At 39.1% G+C, this 12,342-nt stretch overlaps 1 protein-coding gene across 1 annotated transcript in view; it reads left to right on the plus strand.

The window, feature by feature from the left end:
• LOC308688217 (complement C3-like) overlaps window positions 1-12,342 on the plus strand; it is a 108,706-nt gene that overhangs the window by 17,717 nt on the left and 78,647 nt on the right. The window contains exons 16-17 of the mRNA XM_081361142.1: window positions 9,905-9,976; window positions 10,169-10,366. Coding sequence (XP_081217268.1) covers window positions 9,905-9,976; window positions 10,169-10,366 — 270 coding nt within the window. The remainder of the gene's footprint in view (window positions 1-9,904; window positions 9,977-10,168; window positions 10,367-12,342) is intronic.

Here is a 12,342-nt window from a genome sequence, read left to right on the forward strand (position 1 = left end):
TGTGGACTCATACACACTCCCAGGACTGTTAATTTAACACTGGAGTTTTTGCTGTGTACAACGAGCCGTAGTTAACTGACAAGCTGAGCCATATCGCATTAATTATCGCTGGCGATACGTCCGCAATATTAATGCGAAATGGCTCAGCTTGTCAGTTAACTACGGCTCTTTGTAGTAAATGCCGCTCCATCTGAAAGCAGGTGATGGCGATTTACTACTAATCAAGGAACCGGCTTTACTGACGAGATGCGCATAACAATATCGCGATTTAAATCGCCCAGCCCTAAATTGTAGTAGTGGCCCGCATGTGACAAAACTAACTCGGGCCGATTGTAAATACACACAGCTATACCGAGTATGAAATTAACCGCCAAAACCTTCTTTCAAGCGGCTGAGTTCCTTAATTGTAGTAGTGGCCCGCTTGTGACAAAACGAACTCGGTCCGATTGTAAATACACAGCTATACCGAGTATGGACCTGACACACGTACAACTGCTTTCAGCCGAGGCTGGCCCATACAGAAAAAGCCGTCAGTCAGCCAGATGTGTAATGCACAGTTGGCACGGATCTGGCCCATTATCTGTTCACTGGTGCCGACAGTGAGCCAACAGTGACGCATTTCAGCCGGAATCGGCCCGACTGTGCTTGTTATCTGGGGGTGCAGTTCGGCGATTTGGGAAAATAAAAGCCCGGGCTATTATTTGAAGTTTTACGGTAATACAAAACGAAATTCACTATAAAGAAAGGCTGTGTGCTTTCTGTTTGAGGTCTCTGTGAAAGTTTTAAAGCAGTCTTTTAGTGCCGCTTTCAGAGCAGTCACATCCGTAACGGAGAACTCTCACGCCCGTAACATTGTTTTTTCCTCATAAATGCGAACACGAAAAATAAAATAAAATGAATATTTTATGTTCTGTGGAGAGCCAACCCTCCTTCATCCGGTGGGTAGTATTACTTTTGGTTTGCACAGTGTAATTCACAGAATTACTAAAACATATTTTGCCACCTAAAAGTTGTGTATGTGTATTTCCCTCATATTAAATATAAAACGCATGTGTAGACTGATATTTTTGTCTGGACTCCTTTATTATAACTCTGGGAGTTGGAAGGGATGTGTCGCGATTCTGCCTTCTCACACCGTGACACAGGTTTGTGGATCTGAGTGTCACGATTTCGGCTTCATATCGCATATCGTTACAGCCCTACTAGCTCCGGGACTGCATACTGAATCCTGAATATGAGATACCAGTTCTAATATATAGACGACAGGCAAGCAGTGGATTATATTGGATGACGGGTCAGCATCAATGGAGAACATTTTCATTTTATGATTATTAAAAAGTGTGTGTGTCAGAGACAGATAATTGTGTATATTTTAGCGCAAACCAGTACAGAAGTAATCAATAAATTATCGGGGAGGATCATGCCTTTTTTCACAATCATTTTGGAGGGTGTGCATTTAATTATATTCATAGAATCTTAGAAATATGATGGTAATTAGATTAATGTTGTGTCAATACGTATTCTTATTAATATATGTATGTGTATGTCCTTTTATATGACCTGACAAAAGTTAATGTGACTGAATGTATGACCGAGACAGAGAGTAATATGATTAAATATGATTGACAAATCTAAACAATGTCTCAGTTATGGCTAAGATGTATCTTGATTTAGCCTCGGGAAAACAACCTTGGGGAATGGACCAGTGCCGTCGCAGGTGGGGTGCGAGGCCCTGTGCGAACTTGAAATGCGAGGCCCTGCTCTTTGATGTGGATGCTCAATTGCGCATGAATAACAGTCACACTTACGAAACGTTAGCTGTTCTATTGTACGCATAATCTCGCTGCAATACCGATTATGTTCATCAGTGGTTGTGTATCAAGCAGGGACACGTTTGTGTGCATTATGTTTTGTGATTTCACCAGAACGAATAGAGTATCTGCAACGGATTGAAGCGCGCGTCCGAGTGAAGACAGTGCGGCGTGTATGCGAGCCACACGAGAAAACACTGTATCCGCGCCACTGATTGCAGCGGCAACGAGCACTTTGATCACTTGATTTAAAAAACACATTTCAGCGCTAGATCGTCTCTTATTTAAAAAACGAACGAAATGAATGCTCTGCCAGTTAACTGATGTTTTACTTATTTGTAGAATTGGTACATTCTTGTCGGGAGATTTTTTAAAAAGTGGTGGGGACAATATCAACCCTGGCAAAAAGTGGTGGGGACATGTCCCACCCGCAAATTATGCCTATGACCACAGATATTTAACCTCATTCCTCACCTTGAACTTCACCGTCATCAGTGCCCATGTTCCCGTCCTGCTGTTGATGAAGCCCGCTAGGCTCTGCCACAGTGTCGGCGTGGGTTATGCAGATGCTAGCTGTTGCCACCGCATCTCTGGAAGTGCTGATAAATTTATCCAGCAATCCCCGCAGTGACTTATGAAAGTCTTCCTTTTAATTTTTTTTCCTTTTCTCAGAACCTGATTCGTGCTTGTGAAATCGGTCGCATTCTCTTGCAGCTGACATGTCGGCTTTCCCTCGCTTTAGCTCCTTACCCCCTTTCCCGTCTTCTGTGAGGATGCATTACGTAATAACATAGCGCAATGAAAAACTCGATTGATTTGTTGGATTTTTTACTTTTTTTTTTACATTTTTTTTATGTGACCTTGACAGAGACATGTCATTGATACAAAATCATACCTAACTAATGTATTAATAAAAAAATAAAAAACAGCAGGATTGCAAGGCCTCCTGGTGGCGCGAGGCTTTGTGCGGTTGCACAGTTCGCACAGTCTATGCGACGGTTCTGGGAGGGACGACTATAAAGAATGAAGGATACCCCCCACTCGTAGTCACTAGGGCTGTGCGATATATATCGTGAGATTGTTATGCGCATCTCGTCAGTAAAGCCGGTTCCTTGATTAGTAGTAAATCGCCATCACCTGCTTTCAGATGGAGCGGCATTTAGGGCTGAGGAAATAATTAAGTGATTAATTTAGTGATGATTGAGCATTATTGAAGACACCTGATGATAACAAGCAGAATCACTGAAGGAGCAAATCACAAATTGTAAGTTACCATTAAGGTGATGGGTGATTGCTTTAGTTGGGCTCTAGACCATTATATGTCTACTTTAATATTTACTGTTGTTTGTCTGCTGTTATTGATTTATAACAGTCAATGAACAAAGTAAAATGTTATCTTATAGTGTTGGTTATGTTTTGACATAATCATGCTGTGATCTGAAAAAGGAAACTTATTGAGATAGTTTGGTTTAACTTGTTAGCAGCAGTTTAGTGATTCTTCAGCCTATGATTATCAGTACTTTACTTATAATTCTAAATATTTAATAAACATTATTCTGATCAAAAGACATTCAGATAAATTCATTTAAAACACAGACATCAATAATCAGCCTGTGAATCTCAACAATGGTGACAATAATAAAGCATGTTGCAGTGGCTGCCACCAATCACAACTCATTAATGGCTCCCATCATGCATTGCGGTATGAATAAATTATGATCTGAATTGTCTATATAATTTACTTTTCCTAATTGAATATTCTGCTCCTCACCATTGTTGAGATGCATAGACTGAATCTTGACATCTGTGTGTGCCTAAAAGAATGATTTTTTTTAAGCAACTTTTAAGAAATCCTTTATATTATATCAAAAATGCTGGGCATTTATGCAGATTCACTAACCAACAACATAAATCGAAGTCAGAAAGAAGGATTTTAATGAGTTCAGTGATCAAGTTCAAATGATGATTGTCATAATATAACCTACACCATCAGATCACTTTTTTTTTCTTTGTTTATCTGTCAGTTATAACTCAGATACAGCAGCCAAATAAAATCTAAAGTACACATATAATGGTCTAGAGCCAGGGCCGGTTCTAGACATTAGGAGGCCCTAGGCAAAATTCATGTTGGAGGCCCCCCACCCCCAATAAAAAAACACTTGAAACAAATATGATTCCTAACCTTTTTATTTATACAACATTTAATTTTAAAAGCAGTATATTTTTACTTACACAGTACATAAGTTTGGACACATTACTATTTTTAATGTTTTTGAAAGAAGTCTCTTATGCTCATCAAGCCTGGATTTATTTGATCAAAAATACAGAAAAATAATATAGTGAAATATTATTAAAATTTAAAATAATGGTTTTCTATTTTACTATACTTTATATTTCTGTGATGCAAAGCTGAATTTAGTGTCACGTGATCCTTCAGAAAACTTTATAATATTCTGATTTATTATCAAATGTTAGAAATGGTGCTTAATATTTATTTTATAACCTGTGATACTTTTTTTCAGGATTTTTGATTATTAAAAAGTTGTTTTAAAAATGTCTTCACTATCACTTTTTATATATTTAACACATCCTTTCTGAATATTCCTCTTTTTTTTCTGTATTTTTGATCAAATAAATGCAGGCTTGTAGAGCATAATAATCAAAAACATTAAAAATAGTAATGGGTCCAGACTTTTACCGGTACTGTATGTACATATTAATCAAACTTTATCTAAGGTAATCTCTTTTTTGTTTAATGAAGATGTTATTGTTGTTGTTGTTGTTATTTTGCTGTTTTATTCAATTTATTCACAGTTCCAGAATCCCACTTCAGTAGATGAGCATATGTGCTTTATTGCATTGCTACCTTAAATATGCTATACACAAATCAAGTGGAAGAGAAAGACACGATCGCTACTGAGCAGAAAAAAAATATATAAACTGATATCATTGGCGTAATGTCAGGGTATAATCTAATCAGCAGCAGAATTTAGAAGATAGACCCATAGATATGAGATCCTTTATTTGAAACATTTAAAAATGTTGTAGTGTGTTGGCTTTTTAACTTAGAATAAAGACGTCTTGTCTTTTAATTTTGTAGCTTTTTTACTAGTCAGCTCCCGACGCGATGTTATTCATTGTACGCGCAAATTCAAAGCGTCACGTCTGGGCACGTTAATGACGCTCGCGCTCTTTTAAACTCGTAATAAAGCGGTGAATGATTTTTCCAGAAATGACGCTGATCAGTACAAGTTTATATTTAGAATACATTGCAATCACTCCAAAATAGATGACGACAACTCACACACCTGCATTATGAGCTGTGCTTCTTTGTGTGCTTATTAGGCTTTTGCCTCGCAGCACCTGATGGATGCGTTCGTTACATACTTTCAGAAGCCGGCACCCGCTTTGTAACGGACACATTAATTGGTTTAACTGCAGTAATGTAACAGTCTATGGTCAAGATAAACATCGTCACTATTTTTAGTTAATTAATAAATATTGAAATAAATTGTAGATAGGCCTATTACTTTTATTTTTTTTGTCCCTCTGTCTGGGCCCCATCCCGCCAATCGGGCCCTAGGCACGTGCCTAGTTTGCCTTTGCGTTAATCCGGCTCTGTCTAGAGCCCAACTAAAGCAAACACCCATCACCTTAATGGTAACTTACAATTTGATATTTTCTTCTTCAGTGATTCTGCTTGTTAACATCAGGTGTCTTCAATAATGTTCAATCATCACTAAATTAATCACTTAATTATCTCATTAACTTAAACACTCTTGAGTGTGGACTCATACACTCCCAGGAGTGTTAATTTAACACTGGATGTTTCGCTGTGTACAAAGAGCCGTAGTTAACTGACAAGCTGAGCCATATCGCATTAAGTATCGCTGGCGATACGTCCGCGATATTAATGCGATATGGCTCAGCTTGTCAGTTAACTACGGCTCTTTGTAGTAAATGCCGCTCCATCTGAAAGCATGTGATGGTAATTTACTACTAATCAAGGAACCGGCTTTACTGATGAGATGCGCATAACAATCTCACGATATATATCGCACAGCCCTAGTAGTCACACTCTGCAGGCACTTTGTAATGACTGTATGACTGCTGACCTTTCCTTGTGTGGCGAACAGTAGGTTTATTACGGAAAGAGGTTTAAAGAAGAGTCGACTACGCCACCCTGGTCACTAAACCAGAGAAGTATCCTAATGAGGACACACAGGTTCAGTGTTTCCCTTACACAAAGAATTGGAGACGTGGGTATAAGAAAATACAAAAATATTCTTTATTGGACAAATGTAAAATATAAAAATATGCGGCAATTGGGATCAATCATCACTCCACACACACACCCACACAGACACACAATAACAATACAGACTTATCAGGACTTGTGATTACCGGAAGCAGGATGAGCTAGTGCCAAACTTCTCCACATCAGCAATGGTTGAGAAGCACAAACATATGCACTACACTGCACCCTCACATCAACCAAGATCAATCACTATAGGTTATAGACCACACACACACGGTGCATCAGGCCCCACCACCAAAATAGAGCAACTAGCTCTCCTGCTCCGGACTCACAGTGCCTGAAAGACAAGAAAAGCGAATTACAACAAAATAAATAGTTTACATGAATTCTAATTTACAAGGCACAACCACAATACCACAAAACAAAATATATGATGCACTCAAACTTGCAGTTATGGGCTTCAGTAAGGTTTTCAATACATTGGTTTACAGTCACCAGCCTGTCCCGCTTCACAGGCCGGCTAACACCCACAACCCTCTTTCCTCTGACAGGCTGAGGATCACTCACAAAATTATTAAGTAATGCAAATATTATTCACAAAAGGAATACAGGGCGAACCCATAAGAGATCAAAAACAAACAAAATAAATGAAGTTAAATTATCCCAATAATAAAGCAAACTAACTCAAATATATTGAATACTGGGCGTGCTCACAGGAGAGCCACTACTGGCCAGCAGATTATTGAAATAAAACAATAAACAAAAGTAAAAGATATTGGGAACAAAACAGCAGCAATGAAAGTCCCAATCCGAGCAGCAGTCTTCACGTACTTTTATAACAGCAGATTCATTCACCTGCAAAAGCCCGGATGTGAACTAAAATATACACCGTAGGCTACTGGCTCATCATTATAATACAGTGATCACACCAACATGCGGCGATCGCGTCATTCGTCCGGCAGCAACAGAGTGAGAACCAAATAATACCAAGGCGAGCTGAAATACACATAACCCCATGACTAAAGATTACTCAAAATAAATACGACCACAAGAGCCACAAAGACACTTACCAGAAAGCCAAACAGCAATACACCAGCGATGATTATTGTAGTAGTATGACGTGCGTTTGTATGCGGCAAACGGCGCGCGTTCACCAACCACTGTAAACACTCGGCTTGAACACGCGCTTCTCCACAAGCCGCACAGCACCTGACAAGAGTAACGTTGTTAACCGTTTAGCGTCCGGTAGATTCGAGCAATAATAACCAGCTGCCGTCACACTCACCTCCAGCCAGAATGAAGACACAACGACTTCAAACACTCAGCACCACATGTGCTTATCCACAAACCGCAGGGCAACTCCAGCCAGGATGAACGCAGAGAAATAACGCGCCAGCGAAACAGTCACACATCAACGCAATGTCCGGTGGCCAAACAGCCACCTTGATATACCCCTATGCAGAGCCGGATTAACGCAAAGGCAAACTAGGCACGTGCCTAGGGCCCGATTGGCGGGATGGGGCCCAGACAGAGGGACAAAAAAAATAAAAGTAATAGGCCTATCTACAATTTATTTCAATATTTATTAATTAACTAAAAATAGTGACGATGTTTATCTTGACCATAGACTGTTACATTACTGCAGTTAAACCAATTAATGTGTCCGTTACAAAGCGGGTGCCGGCTTCTGAAAGTATGTAACGAACGCATCCATCAGGTGCTGCGAGGCAAAAGCCTAATAAGCACACAAAGAAGCACAGCTCATAATGCAGGTGTGTGAGTTGTCGTCATCTATTTTGGAGTGATTGCAATGTATTCTAAATATAAACTTGTACTGATCAGCGTCATTTCTGGAAAAATCATTCACCGCTTTATTACGAGTTTAAAAGAGCGCGAGCGTCATTAACGTGCCCAGACGTGACGCTTTGAATTTGCGCGTACAATGAATAACATCGCGTCGGGAGCTGACTAGTAAAAAAGCTACAAAATTAAAAGACAAGACGTCTTTATTCTAAGTTAAAAAGCCAACACACTACAACATTTTTAAATGTTTCAAATAAAGGATCTCATATCTATGGGTCTATCTTCTAAATTCTGCTGCTGATTAGATTATACCCTGACATTACGCCAATGATATCAGTTTATATATTTTTTTTCTGCTCAGTAGCGATCGTGTCTTTCTCTTCCACTTGATTTGTGTATAGCATATTTAAGGTAGCAATGCAATAAAGCACATATGCTCATCTACTGAAGTGGGATTCTGGAACTGTGAATAAATTGAATAAAACAGCAAAATAACAACAACAACAACAATAACATCTTCATTAAACAAAAAAGAGATTACCTTAGATAAAGTTTGATTAATATGTACATACAGTACCGGTAAAAGTCTGGACCCATTACTATTTTTAATGTTTTTGATTATTATGCTCTACAAGCCTGCATTTATTTGATCAAAAATACAGAAAAAAAAGAGGAATATTCAGAAAGGATGTGTTAAATATATAAAAAGTGATAGTGAAGACATTTTTAAAACAACTTTTTAATAATCAAAAATCCTGAAAAAAAGTATCACAGGTTATAAAATAAATATTAAGCACCATTTCTAACATTTGATAATAAATCAGAATATTATAAAGTTTTCTGAAGGATCACGTGACACTAAATTCAGCTTTGCATCACAGAAATATAAAGTATAGTAAAATAGAAAACCATTATTTTAAATTTTAATAATATTTCACTATATTATTTTTCTGTATTTTTGATCAAATAAATCCAGGCTTGATGAGCATAAGAGACTTCTTTCAAAAACATTAAAAATAGTAATGTGTCCAAACTTATGTACTGTGTAAGTAAAAATATACTGCTTTTAAAATTAAATGTTGTATAAATAAAAAGGTTAGGAATCATATTTGTTTCAAGTGTTTTTTTATTGGGGGTGGGGGGCCTCCAACATGAATTTTGCCTAGGGCCTCCTAATGTCTAGAACCGGCCCTGCCCGTATGAATCAGACGCTGATTACCTGCGGGCCTCTAGGGCGGAGTCAACACATGCAAACGAGGTGCTACCCAACAGCAGCACTTCACTACACTTGCAAGGGAATAAATAATTGTTAAAGACAATTGATACCTGTTTGTCTCTTATTCAGAAAATTGTTTGCCACCACAAGAGTCATAAAAAAAGTATTGCTGGCGAAGGGAGGGTCGAGTCTAATTTTGACTATAGATCTCAAAACTCCTCCGGTAGCCCCTTAAATAAAAAACAAACAGTCTCTAAGCAGTGTGGTTTTCGGAGCCTGCTTAAATGCGGTGGGAAAGCTGGCAATAGTGAGGTGTGTGGATTATGGGAGTCAGAGCGAGCAAAGTCAGTGAGATCTCCTGTAGTAGGGTGGAGGGGATCAGGGGCTGAAGGGTGTTGCACATGCTGGCCTGGAGATGAGAAGACAGATATTATCAAGGCAGAAAGTTGAGGCTGAACATAGAATGTCAGTTGCTTCATTGACATCAAGAGAAGAGAAGTGTTTAATGGGGGAAAGGATGCAGAGACTACAGAGGAGAAATCACGGTTGAAACCGTGGTCCGGAGGAAAGCATCAATGTAAGGAGTATAGTAACTGAAGTGGCCGGGACAGGCCCCCTAGGGTCTACTCGTGGAGCCGACACTGGTGACATGACACAAAGACAACCAATGTAGTTAGTCAAATAAAAAAACAAGTGGTTTTGCAATACCAGTACATAGAAGTAAGTTTTTAAAAAAGCTGAAAATAAAAAAATCAAATGTTGTGAAAAAAGTGATTTTTAAAATATACTAATTAATTCTAATTAATTGTCTTCTAGAGCCTGAGTGTCCCGCCACTGCAAAGAGAAAACGAAGAGCTGAGAGTCTCCTGCAAATCACTGGTACACTGGGTGAGGAACTGAAATTTACTCAGATTTTACTTTTGCAATGTAAATCAGAAAGGGATTGTTTTTTTTTTGTTTTTTGTTTTTACTGTTAAAGATCCTGAACCTTTCACTTCACGGTTCATGTTTTATGGAAACTTTGTCTTTCCCCATAGTAGTTCTCACCATGTTCTCCTACATTGTTCATTGTCTTCTCAGCTGGTCAATACTCTGGTGAACAGAAGCAGTGCTGCTTTGATGGGATGAGGGATAATAAACTCGGCTACACCTGTGAACGAAGAGCCACGTATATTGTAGATGGGCCAGACTGTGTCCAGGCCTTCCTGCAATGCTGCAAAGAGATGAAAACACGCAAAAGCATGAAGACAGAAGAAGAGGAAATGATTCTGGCTCGCAGTAAGTACACAGCAAAATCCCCAGTGTTAAATCTACACTGCTCAGAGCACATATGGCCCCACTCTACAGAGTGTTAAAGTAACACTGAAACAGTGTTAAAGTTAAAGGGATAATTAAGTGCTTAATAAAGTGATGATTTGTGGTGACATCTGATGCTAATGAGCAGAATCACTGAAGGAAAGAGGAACAACTAAAGAGAAACACAAGAACAACAACTGAGGAGTGTTCCAGAAAGCAAGGTTATCTTACCGTCAATCATACCCTGAACTCTCGGTTGATTAAACCAAACCTTGCTTACTCGAGGTATGCTGGTTCCAAAAACATGTCCAGGAGTAAGTTCATCCAAATCAGTATATTCATGGTTAAAGCTGCCGTCGGCAAAATTTTTTTGATCAAATTCAGTGAAATTGACACTATAATCCGACAGAACAACATAAATAAGGTGGTTTTAGAAAAAAAAAACGAGCTTCTAACTCCATCTGGAGCGTGTTATTTGTTTTGCAAAAATCCACCGCTCCCGTCTCATCGGGTCCAATCAGCGCAGGGGGGTGTGAGATCTGACTGTCAATCACACGCCACAGATCCCCCCTCCCTCGCGCAGACGCGCACATTACAATATCACATGCACACGACATGCCTGAAGTTCGCCTGAAGATTGTACAAAGCGTGATGGCGGAGAGAAAATCTACTAACAAGCTTCCAATTCCTCGGTTATTGCTATCTATGGATAGATTAGCCAGGCCAGCCTACCTCCGAGTCCATGGTGTTGATCGATGCTGAAGAGATGGACACGTTCACAGAAAATCAGGTACACACGCACTGACGATGGGCGGGTGCTCGTTGGTAGTGGGGGAGGGGCATGAGAGTTGTAAACATTCAAAATTTTGGCTAAGTCCACTCAATCTGCCAGACTTGCCGACTGCAGCTTTAACACACCAGACATTCACAACAGAGCGACGAATTGACGAGTCACCATAGAAACGGATGCTAAGAAAAAGCGTGTCATACTACTTTCATACTTCTTCATAGTGCATATCACTACCTATCTGGTGGTTGTGCAATTTTTTTTCAATCTTTAATAATCTTTAATCACTGTGAATAAGAACTATGTTTTTTTGATGCTAGTTATATAATAAAAATAAATACTGATTAAACTAAATACAGTCTGTGCTTGCAAAGATAACGGCTGTAAAAGTTTGTTTTGTTTAGTCATTTTGCTTCAACATTGCTTGAAAGGTAAGATATATAATATATTAGATCATATCATATCATACTGCATATGTCTTTTATTATAGAAATACATTATAGCATAGAAAACATATGAATGCAGATCAATGATGTGTGAGATGAGAATTATATAGCTATATATTATAATAAAATGACTATTTCCTCGTTTTTAATAGCCTTTAAATATCTGTATTACTATATATAAAATATTGTGCACAATCTTTCACGCCCACTGGAACCTCATCAATAGGGCACTCATGCGCTGAACACCTCTGAAGTAAACTAATGTACTCGGTTACTTACGTAACCTCAGTTCCCTGAGAGATAAGGGAAACGAGTATTGCGTTGCAAACGCTATGGGAAAACTCCTTTTCTCGAGAATATTGAAGCCTTTATTTTAAAACTCGGTGCAACTGCACAGCGAGCACATCATAGCTGGCTGAAGCATGCTGATTGGCTGTGCTGCGGCAACTGCACAAACCTATGGCGATCCAGCAAGGACGCGCGATCCAATCAGAGCGCTTGCCGCATTGCTCGTCTTGAGCGCGCCAATATTGGCGTGGCTGAAGGGTATAAATTCTGCAGAATATCGCCATAGAGACAGGTTAAATCGACTGAAGCAAAGCACCTGACATGAGCAAAATAGCACGGCTGGCAACGCAATACTCGTTCCCTTATCTCTCAGGGAACCAAGGTTACCCGAGTACGTTCCCTTTTGAGAACGGTTCACTCGTATTGCATTGCATACG

This window comes from Scardinius erythrophthalmus (assembly GCF_964197995.2).
Source record: "Scardinius erythrophthalmus genome assembly, chromosome: 3".
NCBI lineage: Eukaryota > Metazoa > Chordata > Actinopteri > Cypriniformes > Leuciscidae > Scardinius > Scardinius erythrophthalmus.